At 36.1% G+C, this 18,338-nt stretch overlaps 1 protein-coding gene across 9 annotated transcripts in view; it reads left to right on the top strand.

The window, feature by feature from the left end:
* Positions 1 to 18,338, top strand: part of NIPBL (NIPBL cohesin loading factor) — a 152,472-nt gene that overhangs the window by 78,423 nt on the left and 55,711 nt on the right. For 5 of the 9 annotated variants that reach the window (XM_055790412.1, XM_005230399.4, XM_055790411.1 and 2 more), the window contains one exon: positions 11,999 to 13,558. The exons of 3 other annotated variants lie outside the window; for them this stretch is intronic. In XM_055790412.1, the coding sequence (XP_055646387.1) occupies positions 11,999 to 13,558 (1,560 nt within the window). Of the gene's footprint in view, positions 1 to 9,321; positions 9,518 to 11,998; positions 13,559 to 18,338 lie in introns of those variants that run through there. One more of the 9 variants, XM_055790413.1, reaches the window with a different exon arrangement.

The raw sequence follows: 18,338 nt of genomic DNA, 5'->3' as shown, positions 1-18,338 counted from the left end.
CTTCAGAAGTCCCAAAAGTAGATGCAAAACCCTGATGTAAATCTTGAAGATAAAATGTATTTTATAAATAAGATAGCAATATTTTAACAAAAATATTTTCCAGAAGCTTCCTCTGTATTGTGTTTAGCTTCTGAGAAAAAAAATCTTTTATAGTATAATGCTAATTTATTAGGTGCTGCTAAGAAAAATATTGTAGAGTGGAATACAATGCAAATTCTGATTTTGGAAGTTCATAGGTGAAAATGGTCAGTTTTGGACATACTTGTGTCAACGCAATTGAATTTTCATACAGTTTGGGTCTTTAACCGGCAGAAAAAGCACAATTTTTCTCCCTATTCAAAGATAATTTTTTTCCTGTTTCTAAAGATGCTGGGAAGGAGGGGGGGCATCAAGGAGAGAAAGAGTTCATGTGTGCATGTGTTTGTAGATGTGGTTGTTGAAATTACTAAAGGGTTTAACTTCTTAGATACTTCTTATTTGGCAACTAAATCAAATCTTTTTAGGTGACTTGTTTGTGAATATATGGAGAAAATGTGTGCTCACCTCGAGATCTTTACTGTCTAATTTTACTTTAATGAAATGGGGGTTTTGTTAATTTGCTTAAGTATCTTCTACTAATTTTAAATTTATTGATGGAGAGCTTGTGGTTTGTCTCCTAATACTTCAAAAGCCGCTTTTATATCCACACGCTTCAAGTAGAATCTCTAGCACATTTTAGGTGAGAAGCATCTGGAAAAATACATTGTATTTTTGATAGTGCACAGCAGTCTTCCAACACTTACAGCAAGACTGAAACACACTTTCTCTTTTGTTCTAGCTTTCAGGAAATGTTGAGCATTAGTTACAAAGTTTGTTTACTGTAAATACATAGCCACAGGCCCGCTGTGATTTGTTTCTTCTGAGGAAAGGAGTGATATTTATAGAATGTGATCTCTGCCCTTCACCACTGCTCAATAACCATCTTCCCAAAAAAGGATTCCAGCCTTACGCTTCCCTTCTACCTGCATCCTCTGGCAGGTCTAAGTTCTTCCTGAGTTCCTGCAGTTGCTATGAGTCGGGTGCAAGAATCACTGCCCCATATTGGGACAAATAATCACTGTTTATTCACTGGTGGTAAGTTGCCCATAAGCTAGGACAGCAGTTCTTTTCACTTTGGCTGCTGAGGTTTCACCAGTGAATGAATAGTATTGAGTGGAAGGCTTTTTAGCAGTCTTGGGACAGATTTCCTGAAAAGCTGTTACCTTGGAGAAATATGGTTCTTTCTTTTTGGTAATGCTTTTGCTGTTGCTTTTAAGTTTGTAGTATGTCTACAAGTTGGTAAGACTCTGGGATTGTTACAGTTATGCTGTTGGTTTGGTTTGGCTGCAGGAGGAAGCTTCTTCCATTGTTCCCATGGGAATATGTCTGGTAGAAATATATCAAATAACTCCTAAATATGTCATTCATTTTTTGCAAAGCTGTTTACTGTATTTATGCAAAAACCTGGTGTTTGTGCATTTTAGTATGTATACTGTAACTTCAGATCACGTTATGTTAAGAAAACAGTGTGCCTGTAGCAAGTACTTGGTCTAATTAGAACAGGAATGCATGGTGCTAGCTGATGCTTACAATAGCAAGCATCATTCTAGAGAACTTTCTCAAGGTGCTAGCACATGCTAAAATCTGCATGAAAGCATCTTTGCTGCTTTTGTAATCCAGGCATGGGAATACATATTACAGTCACTACTACACTGTGTAGGCACCTGTTATTGTCTTCCATAAATTACTTTAAGCAGAATTGTACTCACAAGTTTTGATAGAAGATTAGGGGTCTCTTCTGTCCTTTTTACAAAGACATGAAATCTCAATAGTACTATGCTTCATCAAAGGTTTTCAGATGCTTTCTTTTAACAGTAAGGCTTTGGTTGGATATAGCATGTTCTTTCTGAGACTTGGAACCAGTAGTATGGTGGAACTCTATGCTCCAGAGGAGACAGATTGGCGTGCGCACTCATGTGTGTGTCTGTCTTGCTGAAAATTACACAACTGACACAACTGCTAAGGCCTTTTTTTTTTTTTTTTTTTTTTTGGTTAATGCTGAGGTCCTTTTATAATGTTTGGTACAGGTGGGAAATGGGGATTGGAGCCCTAGGTAATTAAAATACTTTCTGTAGTAAGTTGTTAATTCTAACAAAACTATTAAAACGTTCAGCTTCCACCAAACAAAGTCTCTCAAAGTGGGAGACAGTCTCTGTTTCAGAGGAGGAGCTAATACAGTTTGTCTTCTTTGAAAAGCAGCGTATCTTTCAGCAACCTGATTGTCATGCTTTTACTTTCTGAAAAAGGAATTCTGAGTGCAAAAGTCACTAATGCAAAGTCTGGCATATTAGACCTAAAGTATGTCAGGTATGCATAAGGAGTGGTTTACAATATAGACCTTTTACCTCATATATGAGTGCTTTTCAGAGCTCTGTTTCTATAATACTGTTCTTTTGGTCTGTTTGGATCTTGGATCAAGTGGATTATATGGTCTTTTCATCATGATAGAGAGGTGTGAAGTTTGAGAGTTGTGTTTCGTCCTTGTCCTCTATGTGGAAGGAGTCCATCTTATCTTCCTGCCTCCCACCAAGGAAGTCTCTCTGTATTTGCAAGTAATTTATATCTGTTAATGAGAGGAATAGTTGGAGATTTTGGACATCAAGGCACTTGGCATCAAAAGTTACATTCTAATACATCAATTATGTTTAATAGCCTCAGAACAAGTAAATAAATCCATGGAACATGACATTCAAGCCTTCAGTTCCCATTGTCCCCCCTCACAATGACCTCTATACCCTTATCAGATACAAGATGTCAACCAATACCAGATCATATCTTCTCTTTTGAAAGGATCTATGGTATTACAGATAGATCCAGCTATTCTTTATCATGACTCACATTATCTGAGTTGGAAAAAAAATGATTCGGAAGAGCCGATACAGAAAGTGATTATCTTTACCCACAGCAATCACCAAGTGAACCATCCTATGTTTAGGTGCATTATGATATTTTCATGATGTAATTTCTTTAGAAATGTAATCACGCACAATTTCTTCTCTTCTAATCACCATCAATAGTCAGATTTCCTGTACTGCTTGGTGCTGCTGAATACTTTTGAAACAAGTAGATGTGTATGCTCTGAACTTGTTTTGTTCACTTAACTGGGGTTGTGCTTTGTTCACATTCTTGACTAGTCCAAGAAAGTACAGGAAATCCTAGTGAGTATTAGAAAATTATATCCCAGGAACTTCTGTTCTTCTCAAGAATCTTCTTCCTTTCTTGGGAGGCGGGTGATGCTGAGGGAGAAATTTCACTCTGGTAACCACAGCTCTTTGCGTTAACTCATGCTTTCCAGATACAGGCTGTCCAGATACAAGAGGGTTATTTTTCTTTGTAGTCAAGTAGAGTTCAAAGCTAGATGGTCACTTACAGTCTAAACCTTTCCTAGCAGGTTTTAGACCTGCTACTGAATTAATTTTCAGGTTCAAGGTTTATACCTTAAGATCTTTCATGCTTTTCCGAAAAAAAACCAAATACTATGATTCAAAAATATGTTTAAGATACTAATGTTAAACACAGCTCTGGCTCTTCTAGGAAGGGGGATAAGGAAGATTACCTTAAAAATTACTTGGGGGAAAAAAAAACCCCAAACCCAAAAAGTAACTTATCTTTTTTCAGAGACTTTTTCAAATTGCTTCAGTTTTTTATTTTATTCATATTTGCTAAATTTTAATTTGAGCTCTTTCATACATAGTACTGTGTGTTAGACTTTAGGCTACTTCAAAGACACTTTTATATACTGCAGCTCTTTTAAAACAGACTAAGAGATTAAGGAGTTCTACCTTTACTTCTAAAAGGCACTGTTCTCTGGGGTTTGAGAAGAGTAATGAAATGATTAATCACTAACCATTTCATTGGGAGGCTATTTTTTTTTTAAACTTAAAAGCATTATAAGCATTTTTTAAATGAGGTAAAACTGCTCGTATCTGTGGTTTTTTTCCCCTATATATTTTATCTCTGAGGATCCATTTTACCCACTTCTTTGGAATCTTACTGTGGATTCTTTGAATTAGGAAGAAGTGAAGCTGTAATAACTTTATTTCCAATAATTGGATCAGTTAGGGGGCATTTGGATGCCTGCTGTGGGCCCTTCTTTTTTTAGTTCGTTCCAAGCCCATAGCAGCAGAGACACACATCCCAAGAGTGTGAATCTGCCGGAGCAAAACTCTCAAAACTACAGTTATAGGTAAGTAACCTTTTTCTCTTACCTTTTAAGTTCTTATCCAGCTCCTTTCCCTTTCTCCCCATTACCCATCTCCCTGCAAAAGTTCCCTCAAGAGGAAACTAATAGAAGAATACTATTAAGAGTGAATAGTTTGCTGACTTCTAATTTTATGTAGCCAATTAATTAAATGACAGAATATGTGATTATAACTAGTATATTAGCATTCTTTTCTAAGAATGTGTTATAGGGGTTTTATTTCCTTAAAAATGGAGGTACAGGTATAGTTATTAGTAATCTTGCAGAAGATTACAGTCACTAATACCAGAAGATGAAACGAGATAGTGTAAAATATAAATGATTGTGTTTCTATGCAGTAGAACAATGTGAGAATTAGGTATTTTGTGTTTTGTGTATACAAGCTTTCATTAGGTCTGCATTTTGTAGTGTGATGTAACAGATGAAACTGGTATTTCATATAGCTTTCCCAAGAAAAAGCAGCTTTGCAACCTCCAGTTTAGTATAGATGAGAGAGGTGTGTGTGTGTGTGTGTGTTCAGAGGTGTTTTAAGATAAGGGGAAGAAATTCCTCTATCTTGAGAAATTGCAATGACATGTTGCAATGTTTCCACCTATCTAGAAAAAATTACTTTCTTTTATAAATTTTTTAAAGAATGAAATACTAATTGAATGAAAAACATGTTTAAAAGAAGAGGCATATTGTTTTAATGGCATTTACTGTATTTTTGGTGCTATTGTGTACCATGAACTCAAATTATCCCATTTATCCCAGGTTGTGCTATATGTAGAGTAGCACAGAAACCTGCTCATGTTAGCAGGTGTGGAAAATAACTAAAACATAGCAATTTGGTAAGAAGTCTAATTTTTTTTAATCTGTAGATTAGGATTAGAAAATGAAATACAACTTGCAAGTAGCGTATGCCCTTGATTGTACTTGTTAGATGGATGGGAGATTTTATAAAATTACTTACCCAGTAATGACTTTATTTTGTTCTGGGATGTCACTTCTCTATAATGGATTTAAATCTTGATAAAGAAATGGCATGTATAAGTAATAAATCTTGGTAAGGTTTTAAACTCAGCATTTCTGTAGTTCGTAGTCACTAAGTTCACTCTGAAATCAGCCTAAGAAGATGCAGACTTTTTTTCATTACCATGTAGTGTAAATGTTACCGGATCTACTTAATTGAAGATACTGGAGTGCAGGATACAGCGTCAGAATAAAATCAGCATCTGGAAGGGAGATGTCAAAGTCATTGCTTATTTCTGAAGTTTTCTGTTTATACAAATTATTAAAAACTAACTGAATATGTTAATCTGTAAGTGATACATAATCTAAGTAGCTTTCATTAAGTCTGCCATTAGTGCGTTGCATTTTTCTTGGGAAATTGTGCTGCATTTTGTATTTCAAAGTAATTGCACTCCAGGTTTTGTTCAGATATTCTAAAAGATGAGTTCACAAAACTATAATTCTTCACAGTCACATGGATAAAACCCATCAGTTGCGTCATAAAAATCCTATCTCATAAATAAATTAAAATTAGATTTTAAAAGCAGTATTGAATTTGGGGAGGTTGTTACAGCTTCCAGTCTCTAAATAAGCATAGGTGCTTGGTTATACTTTTCTGTAGTTCAATTCTTGTTGTTTCCTAGTGTAATATTTCTTTTGTGTTACTGTAGTTGACAGGGAGTAACAGGTTACCAGACATTAAGTAGAAAAAATCATGAGATCATATTTGATACTGCATTTATGCTGATTGCATTATTGGTGTATTTAAGAAAAGAAGCAAAATTTCACCAAAATGAAGATTCTAAAGTCTGCTGCACCTTAAGACATGTCAGAAACTCCTGTAATCTTTTTGTGTTTTGTCCTGGATGAGTTTGGACATCCCTCCTGATGGGCTTTCCTTTTTGCACAGTGATCAGAATTTTGATAAAGTCTTCTAACAGTTTGATAAAGATTAGCAGCTGTTTCTGTTTGGGTTCTTAGAAATCCCTTCCTCTGAACTGCAGCAGCTAAAAGCCCTCTCATCTCTGCTTCAGAGACTTTGGTATTACATTCTTTTCTAGAAAGCTTCCTATGCCAGGTTCACGACTGTACTTTCTTAGGTTCTTTTGTAAGGTAGCAAGCAATGAGAATAAAATTTTTGACCTGGGTTTGCTGAGTCTCTCCTTCAGGGGGAGGAGCCAGTGCTGTGGGAATGTCTTCTCCTGATGGGAAGCATTCTCTTTGGTTGTTAATCCTTTGTTTTTTTGAATACGGTTTTGCGGGAGGTCAGGTGGGAGCAGACTCTCACAGTCAGTAATATTGAATGTTCATGAAGCGGTAGAAAAGATGGATATTTCCCCTCATTCCATTGATAGGTCATCCATCATTACTACTGAAGAAATTTTAAACCTTCCTGGTACCCAGATTAGATGGATTGGTTTACATTCTTGTGTCAGCAGAACACTGTTGCTTGGGGGGACAGTGTGCTTGGACAATTTTGAAGAGCTCTGTGAAGAATAATTAAGAAAAGAAAACAGTTGTCAGTAAACATAGATTTGCTATTTAGATGTATAGTTATGTATTACCTGTTGAAAATTCCTGATCTTGACTGTTAGCTTAAATAAAGTAAGCTTGTAGTTGGCCTCTGGCTGATTTGTCTCTGATGTTAAAAGATGGAAGGTTTGACAATACATAATAACTGCTTAGACTGCTACATTTGGTTTAAATTTATTTATTGCTGATTTAAATAATTCAAATAAGTGGTATTTTAAATGAGTTGGAGGGATATCCCAGTAATCTCTGAAGAGTGTTAGAGCTTTAAAATATAAAACTCTTAATTGTTACACCTTAAAAGAAGAAAGCTTATACTGGAGTAATCAGAACTGCTCATCTAGAATTCGACATTAGAAGGTCAATTTTCTTTGTGGTTCTGAAGAGGAATACATTCACATTTAACTGTCTTGGATATGAAGTCTCCAGTTTAATCCCTTACAAGGTGTAAATGCGGAAGTGATATAATTTATCTGTTTTGTCTTCGATACTACTCAAGTTCATTCCAAAATCTCTGAATTTTAGAGTCTACCAAATAGTATTAATAGAGTGGAGTGTTACTGTTCTGCTAAAATGAAGCTTAGCAACCATATACATGGTTATTATTTAGACTTGTTACCTTTTCACAGATACATACAAAAGGCCCATTTCAGTTTGCTAGGACAAGCAGTTCTAGAAGGTTTTTTTGGCTATCATCCTATTATACTCATTTGCTGAAAGAGTTTAATCTGGAACTGAAGGCAATCATCAGGTTTGCAAGAAAGCAGTAACATTGGAGACTTCAGGACTAATGGTATTATAGCTGCTGCTTTGGAAAGATTTCAGGTTACATGGAAGAATGGAGATACTTCTTTAATACAACTCCCCTCGTCGAGCTGCTGTCCCTAACACTTCCTCAGCTTCCAAGTATGTCCATTTCCAGGATGGATATTCAGATCGTGACTGAGTCAGTTTCAGCAGTGAAGTATTTGAAGGTATCTGTGGTTTTTCCAGTGCACTGTTTTTTTGCACAAAGGTTCCACAGTAATTAATTGATTTCTAAATCTGGAAGTAATTATTTTGATACACAGATAATTCCAAAGATGAAGGCTACAACCTGTCTCCAGGAATACTGTTCATAAGAGGACAGGTGAGAGATAACCGCTTGGAAATCCAGCTAACCCTTTTTTCCATTTCAAATCTGTGTTCCTGTAATGTTTTGTTTCTTGCACCACAGTGACCCATTTAAGTTGACAGAACGTCTCTACTATTTTTTAATACAAGATAGCTCATAATCTTGCTTGTGAGTAAGTACCAAGGTACTGCCTTTTGATGAGTGTGTTGCAATGTGAAGAGAACATCCATGCAGATTTGCCAAGCCAAAAGGATGTATTAATAAGAGAATAACTGGGATCAGACTGGGCTCTGAACTGTCATAAATTTTTTTCAAGCAGTTGAACAAAATACAGATATATTTTGGATTTATCTACATTCTTGGGGTAGGGGAGGTGTGAATAATGTTTCAGAAAAGAAAAGAATCTGAAAACAACGAACTTGGATACATGATCTCTAATGTAGTAAAAATCTCTTCTGTGGCTTACTACATGCTCCTTTTATTACGAGAGCTGTTACAAAAAGTGAAGCAAAAAGATCCTGGTCACACTTCATTGGTCTCAAGAGCTTGTGAGCCTACATGTTCACAACTGTGGCAAGCTTTGAATCTAGGTCTGCAGGATTGGAAAGGAAAACATTGGTCTCATATTTTGGCAAAGTCTTAGATCCTGGTAATATAAAGAAGTTCTACTGGCTATAGTATGAAGTGGATGAAGCTTGAATACTAATGCCTTGAAGGATACAAATTATATTTGAGTGGATAATATGAAAGTTCCTAAGTTTATCTGTTTGTCATAACCCTGATGGGTCTTTGGACTCATGACTTAACAAAGTAAATGTATGCAAACTTGCACATATTTGATTGTAAGAAGATATGAAGACATCTGTTTTCAGAGGGTAATTACTCTCTACTCACCCCTCTGATTCTCTACTGATTACTCTTCTGTAGTTCAAAATGAATTCAAGATTTTATAAAGCCCTTGAAGCCCAATAGTGTATTACAGCTTTCAGATTTCTGCAGCTTTTGTGGCAGCTTAAAAAGTTTTTGTGCTCATTCAATAGATTTTTTTCATTATGCTTAATGAAGATAGTGGTACTATGTACTTATCCTATCTTTTATGCCCTAGTTCAACCAGTATTTTCATAAGTTTGGGCTAGCTTTTTTGTCCTAGATCCAGAAATCTCAGAGAGGCAAAACAATAATGATCAAGTCTAGTTCTGAGGATCACCATCAAGATACACGGGAAATACGAAGAAAGCTGTGAGTAATCTGTAACTCTGTGTGCAATCACCATGCCATTTAGGAAGAGAAAACTTTGAAGGTGTCCCTTTCTTCTCAGATAAGATGTCAACAGGTTGTGGTTATAACTTACTAAAACATCTGCAGTTGTCAAGAGAAATGATGAAGGTCCATCAGAAGAGCTCTGTAATTAGAGAAAGTATGTATGCCAAGTTGCGATGTGATCATCTACTTATATGTTCTCCACTTACAATCTGACATTTTGGATGATGAAGAGCAGCAGCATTTTGAGCCTGTCAGTTACAGAAGTTCAAGCGAGAAAATTTCCTACTTGAATTTGTTTCGGTTCTTTAATCTTGGAGCCTTCAGCGTGAGGGCTCTGCAAGGTGAGTTTTGGTTGGTCCAGCTACAGCTGTTTAAGGCACCACAGCTCCTGGCCATCTGCCTTGCTCCTGTAATAGAAGTAGCAGAGGGGCAGCATTTACTTGGCTCTTAACTGACTTGTTCAGCCTGGTAGGTTAATGCAAACCGTCTTCACCTAGTGCTTTAAGGTGATACATTGGACAGTGAAATGCACTTGTGGAAATACAAATGTGTGTTCCCTTCTGCTACAGGTGATAACCTCACTTAAAGGAATGGGGCAGATAAAGTAACCTCTTAAAGGCTACTGTTAGATCCACCATCAAGAGCTTTACAGGACTTTTTCAGTGTGGTTGAAATATCTGGGTTAAAATGATAAAGCTGACTAATGTTTTCCTAAGAACACAAGTTTCTCAATTTGTGTTTCAAAATTTGAAGAGTGTTAATTGAGAAAAAAGGTAATAATGTGCATGGATGCATATGTATTAACATATATGTATTTTCTAAAAAATACATCAACCTGTTAGTCTGGAAGCTTCTACTTCATGACCATTCCTAAGACCTGTGATGAAGCTCAATGAGGTCAAAGCCCTCTTAGTCACAGGCAGAAAAGACTTCTTGTCACAGTATGAAGGTTTCAAAAAATGACATGTTTTAATCAGTAGTGTGGGGAAATTAAACTATGTAAGTTCTTACATGAATCCAACAGTTGCTATAGCAAAGAAAAAGCAAAATCTCCATGCTAAAAAGGCTGCAGTTTGATTTGGCAAATTTATTTTGCTTCTCACGTCTATCATAAAGTTCGCAGGTGTTTCTACAGGTTTTTCTGGAACTTTGCGAAGTTCCTTATTTGCAGTTGACCAGTTTCTGCATGGAGTTTATTGTATCTGTCTTTACTGTCTTCCAGCCATTAAATGTCATGCATAATTTTGGAGTTTTAGAAAGTTAGAGATGTACAGGTAGATTTGAGAATGAAAATGATGGGGAAGAAAGCCTGTTCATGTCATGGAATTGACCATGTTACTACTTGTTATTGTCTTCTAATGTTAATTTTGGAGATAATCTTTCAAAGTTTTAATTCTTCTAGTTAAGACTCTTCTACAAATGTAGAAGAAGTTAGAAATCATATGTTGTAATTCCGGTTTACAATTTGAGAGGGTGGTATGGGGGTGGGTGGGTGTTTTTGTTTTTCCTTGGAGTTTGTTTCCCTGTTCCTTGACTGCATCCTCCTTACCATTTTTTCTCCTGCTCCCAAAAAGAGAACTGGGTCTTTGTATCTGGTGATAAGGCACCACAAACCCAGGCACAAAATAAGTTATTTTTCTTATACTGTGTTTGTGGTCTAGACACTTTGACAATAGATCTACAACAGAATTTCCAATGTATGTTTAGTCATTTCTTAGACTTAGTCATATTCCCTGATTACAGAGGAAGTAATTGGTTGGTTTGTTTTTGGTTTGTTTTGTTTCTAAATTATGTGATAACAGTCGAGAAATGAGAATATAAGCCTTAGCGTAGGTAGGGATTTTAATTTCTGCCATGAAAACCAATTTTAGAGTACCATGTTGGTAATAGTAATAGGTTGTAATCTAAACAAATAGAATGTACTCTTTGGATATTTCCATGTGCTTCTCATGTTTATGAATTCTACCAAATTACAGGATGTGTGGTTGGCTCACTTTATTTTTCTGTATTCTATTTTTAATGTTTTTTTAATATAAACTGAAAGGCTTATTGCAGAGTCAAGCTCTTGACACTACATAAAATTATCACTGAACTTTTTGTTTCATCCATGAAAAGCATTATGGTTGCAAAGGGAAAATACTCAAGCTTTTAAGTGTGTAGCGGCCCCCCAACTGGTACACACGTGTTAATGATATAGTCTCCAACTCTTGGTATACTGCTTTGTTTCAAAGAGGAGCTTGGAGGGTTGGAGTTATTTTAGTAATTTTTGTTCATTGATAATTGTTCCCTGGCTGAAATACATGTGAAGTCCAACTGATGCACTGAATGAAGTAGGGAAAACCTCAGTCTTAATCATTGCGGATCCTTGCTTAGTTCATGTATAATGAAGCAGGCTGAATCTGCAGAAGATAATTTTTATAGTAATATTCCTCAAAAAGTGGTTGTGGAGGCGCACCTTAACTTTGTCTGTGTAGACTTGCTTCAAGCATAGTTTGGGTTTTTTTAGGTCTTTTATGTATTGCAGCTGCTTTATTAGGTGATTCTCTTGGGAATTACACAAGGACTTTGATTTCATATGTTTTGAGGGTGGGTTTTTTAATGATTAATTGGCAGTTGTGGTAGACTGACAATGAATGGTAGTCTGAATACATTAAAAAGTACTAGTTAGAGAAGTTCTATTCTTGCTTTTAAATTCAATGGATTTTGTTGTGTGTGCACATACATGCTAAGGAGGATTAATTGGTGGGAGTGGAGGGGAATGGACATTCTTGCTTGAACCTGTCTGTATATATAATTTGTGATTTTTCTCTTTTAACTTGCAGATAAGCCTCTGAAGAAGCGAAAACAAGAAAACAAACCACAGGAGGCTGGAGGTACTGCTGGAGGAAACAGAGCAGCTTCTCAGGAGACAGGTTCTACAGGAAATGGGGCAAGGCCAGCGTTGATGGTTAGTATTGATCTGCAGCAAGCAGGAAGAGCAGACTCTCAGGCAACAGTAACTCAGGATTTGGACACCATCAAAAAACCTGAAGAAATTAAGCAGTACAATGATGGGTTTGTGTGTGTTCCCCAAGAAGACACTGTTGGAGTTCTTAAATTTAAACCTGAAAACCATCCTGAGATTTTTAGGAAAAAGTCGGACTTTGAGGGTCAAAAGGCAGATATCCAGCAAAATGAAAACAGACAAATGGAATTCCAGCAAAATGAGAGCAGACGATTGGAAAGTAAACACAATGAGAACAAACACTTAGAAGCTAAACATGAAAGCAGACAAATGGAAGTAAAACAAAATGAGAACAGACAGACAGAATCAAAACAAAATGAAAGCAAGCAAATGGAGATGAAACAAAATGAGGCGAAACAAAATAATGGCAAACAGGAAATAAGGCAGAGGCCCGAAACGCCAAAACAGAGGAGTGAAGGCAGGCCTGAAACACCAAAACAGAAGAGCGAAGGCAGGCCTGAAACACCAAAACAGAAGAGCGAAGGCAGGCCTGAAACACCAAAACACAGACATGATAATAGGAGGGAATCCAGTAGACCATTGTCAGATAAGAAAATTGAAATATCTAGGCATAAACTAGATGTGAAATCTGATCCTTCAAAGGTAAAACCTGAAAGTAGATCTGATCCAACAAAACAAAGGCCTGATGGACGTTCAGTTTCTGATACACTGAGGCGTGACCATGATAGCCTTAAACAAAGATCTGAGGACAGGGGGGAGTCAGAGAGGTACAGAGGAGATCCATCCAAGATTAGACGGCCTGAATATTTGAGATCCTCAAACAAAAATGAACATGATTCTAAGCATGGTATTAAATCTGATGGTTCAAAACCTGAGAAATTTGAAAGGAAACATAGGCATGAGTCTGGTGAATCAAGGGAGAGGTTTTCTTCTGGGGATCAGAAATCAAGACCTGACAGCCCTCGTATTAAACAGGAAGGTAAAGGAGATTCTAGTAAATCAAGACCTGATAAACCTGGTTTTAAATCACCCAACAGCAAGGATGAACGAAGGACAGATGGTAATAAGAGTAAAGTAGATAGTAATAAAGCACATGCTGACAATAAAGCAGAGTTTCCCAGTTACTTGTTGGGAGCAAGATCTGGTGCATTGAAACATTTTGTCATTCCAAAAATCAAGCGTGATAAAGATGGCAATGTTACTCAGGAGTCAAGGAAAACTGAATTTAGAGGTGAACAGAAAGACAAAGTAGAGAAGATTGGGCTAGTAGAAGATCTAAATAAAGGAGCTAAACCTGTAGTTGTCCTTCAAAAGCTTTCTTTGGATGATGTACAGAAATTTATTAAGGATAGAGAAGATAAATCAAGGGGCTCTTGTTTTAAACCTAACAAGAACAAGTCATCCAAATCTAATAAAGGTAAGATTTTTTTAATATTAATTGCATTATATCTTTTACACTCCTTTTAGATTTGCTGCTTACGTTGTTAGAAATGCAATGCAAACATTTGATAGTTTAAATGCTTGCTTATATGATGAATTTGGGGAACAGAGTGAAACTCATCTATGGGCTTGTTGTTGTTGGAAATCTTGATATGATGTACCTGAAATTATTTATTTACACCAGTGCAAGTGCCTAATGTGGGAACACTACATGGTCTTAAACTTTACTTCAGCTACATTGGTTTAACCTGGTAATTTAACCAGTGAAACATAACTTCTGTATATATGGTTTAAACTGGATTAAGGGTGTCTGTGTAGTGGACTGGTACTGCTGTAACTAAATCAGTGTAGCTGGAGTGGTGGGAAGTGCTATGTATAGCAGCTCTGAGATTCCTTTATATTTTTAATTGGAACTGAAATGTGTTTTTCCAAGGCATGTTTTGACGTGGTGAAGTAAGAATGCAGTTACAAAGTCCCATCTGCCTCTTTTACATTATAAATACAACTCTGCTGGGGAGCTTCCACACTGGAGGCTGTGTGACAGTAAGCTTACAAAAAGGTTCTGTCTTTAGGAGAATTCAGACAACATTGTCTCTAGGGTCCATTGTGCACAGGAAAGAGGAACTGCTAAACAATAGGCTGGTATTTTCAGATTAGTAATATGGGCAGGAAATAATTCAGAATAGTTTGTAGGTTTGATATTTGGTTGATTGTCTCTTCTGCAGATTTAACAATTTTTTGAATAAGATTGCTTTTTCTTCTTGGTGCTCTAATTTTGGCTTCTTTGGTTTCAGACTGAAGTTGATTATTTCACATTGTGAAATCACTGTTGCTAACTGGTCAGCGTTCCTTTTTTAATGTTTAGCATTTAAAGCATTTAAATTTCTTGTGTAGTTATGTTTATAGAGTTGTCATGTCTCAAAATAGATGACTCAAGTGGTGGGGGAGAGGATTTCAGCTGTATGCAGGGTGATTTATGAATGCAGTTCCAGGTATATCAAGAATTCGAGAAATGTTTTCTTATGTAGTTGATCTGATGAGAAATGGATGTAGAAATCATCTTTGTGAATGTATGGCTATGTTTACGTGCACATGAACAGAGGTGATACCTATATAATGAGTTTATTGTGACACTGTTCTCTGTCTACTAACCTGATTGTATTGACTCTTAAAAGACTTAATAATTCAGGATGTGTATTGCTTATTTGTAAAGTATTAGCCTCCTTGTTGAATATTTTCTCTTTCTCCCAGAAATAAAAACATTTCCCCTGTTCATTTTCGAGGTTCAGAGCAGGCAAAATTTCCATTTCTACTAAGATAAATATCTAGTGTTAGACATAAAATTGACATCTTTCTTGTCAGCTTAGTCTAAAGATTTCAGGTTAAACCTTTGTGTTATTGATGGGGAATACTAAAAACTTTCTGATGGAAGTCACCGTAGTCTCAGAAGGATAGATTTTGAATTCACACAATTCTACGTGTAGAAAGTCAGTAAGTTTTAGAGACCTCAGAGCCATATACAGTACCTGTATGCTTTCTCAAATGTTTCTAAAGTACTTTTTTTGTAGTCTGTATTGTCTGTTGTTGTTTGTATGGAATGTTTTAGTAATGTGTAAAGGTTTTAATGATTTTTATTTGATTGGCATGACTAGTAGCTGTGTCACATGAGCAAGGCATTAACTTTAAAGCTGGGGTTATAACTTTTCTGCAAAGCTTTGGTGGTGGGTTTGTGTTTGGTTTGTTTTTTTTCTGAAGTTGTACTTCTTACATACATTGAAATAACTTGGGACACTTTCCAGGGAAAGAAAATGTTTGAATCTGCTAACAGTCTTTTTGCTATTGTGTGCAGAATAAGGTTCTTACAGTGATACTAGCAATAGGTTTTGTGGAAAGAATAATGTTGTAATTATGTTTATGTTTCTCTTACAAATCAAGGTTTTGAGTGTTCAGCAAGGCAGATTTTGGAGAAAGTATCTTTGAACTTCAGATTTTTCAGGTGTCTTTTTCGTTGGGTTTTGTTTTTTTTTCTTTTCTGTTTTGGTTCCCCCCCCCCCCCAACCGCCAGCTTCCTGAAAACATACCTCCTAGGATATAGTATGCTAAATAACTAGGTGAACTCCAATGTTTGAAAAGGTTCATAATTTGTAAAATTATCTTTTCATAAGCCAAAGTCAGTCTGTCAACATCTGACTGATCCAGAAAATATTCATGCCATCGCCACAATGTCCTCGCTCCAGTTGAGAGAATGTGTTCACTGTTTTACTCTGTGCCATTTTTAGTTATAAACATTTTAATACACTAGGAAGTGTAATATTCATAAACTTTTAGTTCATCCTGTATTTCTTGATAGATTGTAGCAAATCTTTTCTTGTGTTGCCTTTTAGCATTAGTATTCCACTTCTCACATCTCTCTTATTCCATGTGGCTTAGTATATTTTGCTTTATATTTCTTTATTTTACTTCCTTGTGTTTCTTGTCCTTTGTTTTTGCTTTCTCATCCATTCCTCCCCCAAGAAATTGTTTTCCCCTGGCTTTGTCACATACAATATCATTGCTGTGATGTGTCTGAAAACCATTTCAAAATCAGGTTAGTTCAGCTAATTCAAAACACCATTTAGATAGTCATTCTGTCTTAAGGGACTAATGCTCCTTCATTTAAAACTCAGTAAAATCGACTTGGTTTAAGCTAAAATCAATGTTTTTCAAACTGAAAGTCTATACAACTTTTTACATTGTTTCAGTAAATTTTAAAGTCATAGCTTTATTGTGCAAATGGACGCAGCTTGCATTGTACTGCAAAAAGACAAAGTAACGTTTTAATCAAATTTTATAGACAGGTTTGAAATTTCGGTAAGTTATTATATGAATGGGAGTGATAGCTGTAGTACACAGCTGTTAATACTGAATTATCTCGAACCATCCATTTTAGCATTTACAAGAAAGAAGCAACTTTTTTCTCTCTTCCAATCTTTGACTGGATCCACTCTTGACTCGGAGGAAAGTTACAGATATTTTTTTTCATAGTATTTTTCTTAAGGCGTCTTACAGTGAAATTTTGTGGCCTGTTTTGTCCAGGTCAGAATGAAATGTAACACTTTTTCTTTTGGTTTTAACATCTGGGAATGCCTTTTTATCCTGGTTTTAATGCCAATGTGTGTTGTTGGGGGATCCATGAAACTTTTCTTTCATGTTTTGGCTGCAATAAGGAGGTCATGTTTGCCATCCTTTCTTTTCAGAACTTCAGTGAATACTTTCTCTGCTGCTTATAGGAGCCCTACTGATCAGCTGTGTTGGATGGGAGCTATTTACAGTTTCACAGTTACTGCATTCTGAACAAGACAAATTTTCCTTTTTTAAAGTATGAAACAGATATGGTAATGAGAGAATCTGTAAATATCTGTGTAAGGAGGTGTCTGAATTGGTTTATAATATATTTGAAGGATTGCCTTTCCAAAATAAGCACCATACATGTATTGAAATTCTTAGTTCTAGGACAGATGAGTGTGTATTTTTAAGACTGTGCAGAAACACATTTTGAGTCTTTCAATATCATTTAAAAAAAGTTTTTTGTTTAAAAAAACTTAAAATCTGATCTGAGTGCTACTCTTCATTGTAGGTTGTTGCAGAACTTCATTATCTGTACAACACAGACCTTTAAATACAGGGTTTTGTTGCTTACTACAAGTCTTCCTAAATACACTACATTCTCTGCTGCTACGATCTGAAATTTGAGTGAAGTTTTGCAATTTCTTCAAAGGCGCTTTTCATACATATACTTACAGGATCAGCTTAAAACTCTACTGCTTGACCATCTTCATGTCATGAGTTAAAACAATGCATCTAGATTGTTTTGTGTTCTGTGCTTGTGTGATTTGTTGTGGGGTTTGGGGATTATTTTTTTTTTATTGTGGTTGGTTTGTTTGTTTGTTTTTAATTCCAGGTGAGTGTTTTGGAGCCTATAGTAACTATAATTTGGCATTTGTGTAACATGATGGTCCATCTTTGAGTCAAGCACGCTGGAAATGGTTTCACTTGTAAAGCAGAGTAATCAATTAGGTGCTCATCTTGTAGGTAGGAGTAACAAGAAAGGGAATATTCCAAAATGAAAACCTGTGTCCAGATTGTGTTGGTTCAGTGAGCCTACTTATGATGCTTTTCACAGACTTCTAGTCAGCACAGTAGGGCTACTTACAAATACTTTGTGGTACAGCTGAAAACTGTGGACAAAAAGGAAGTGTCAATTTTAAACATCTCTTTAAATCCTTCGTGCATAGGACTTCTATAAGGATAAATTTGTAAACCTTTGAGAAAAATAGCTTTAGATACAAAATGTCAAGCAAATTTTAGAGTTCACTCAGATTTATTTCCAAGATGATAAACTCTTGATGTCAAAGCAGATACACTTGTACTCAGTGAAATCATTGGGGCAAGCAGCTGTGCTGCAAGGAAGTAACTGGAGTAAAAATGTTTTCTTTGGAAAGTAAAAGGCTGCTGCTCTGCGTGTTTACTGCAGATAGTGGTTTTGTAAAGATGACCATTGTAGAAGTCTGCGATGCCACAAATCTGAGATTTGAAATCACTGTCTTGGAGTTCCTTGTAGCAACTGCACTTGCACGTGTCAAGGCCAGAGTAATAACCCACTATGCATCTTGCATATGCATGCACCACCAGGTGAATCAAGTATGCCATAACTTTCTGAAGTTCTACAGGAAATTATGTCATATTTCAGATTTAAAAGGATGTATTTCATGGTTAAC

Source organism: Falco peregrinus, chromosome Z (assembly GCF_023634155.1).
Source record: "Falco peregrinus isolate bFalPer1 chromosome Z, bFalPer1.pri, whole genome shotgun sequence".
NCBI classification, from domain to species: Eukaryota; Metazoa; Chordata; class Aves; order Falconiformes; family Falconidae; genus Falco; species Falco peregrinus.
This window is presented reverse-complemented; position numbering and strand designations above follow the sequence as displayed.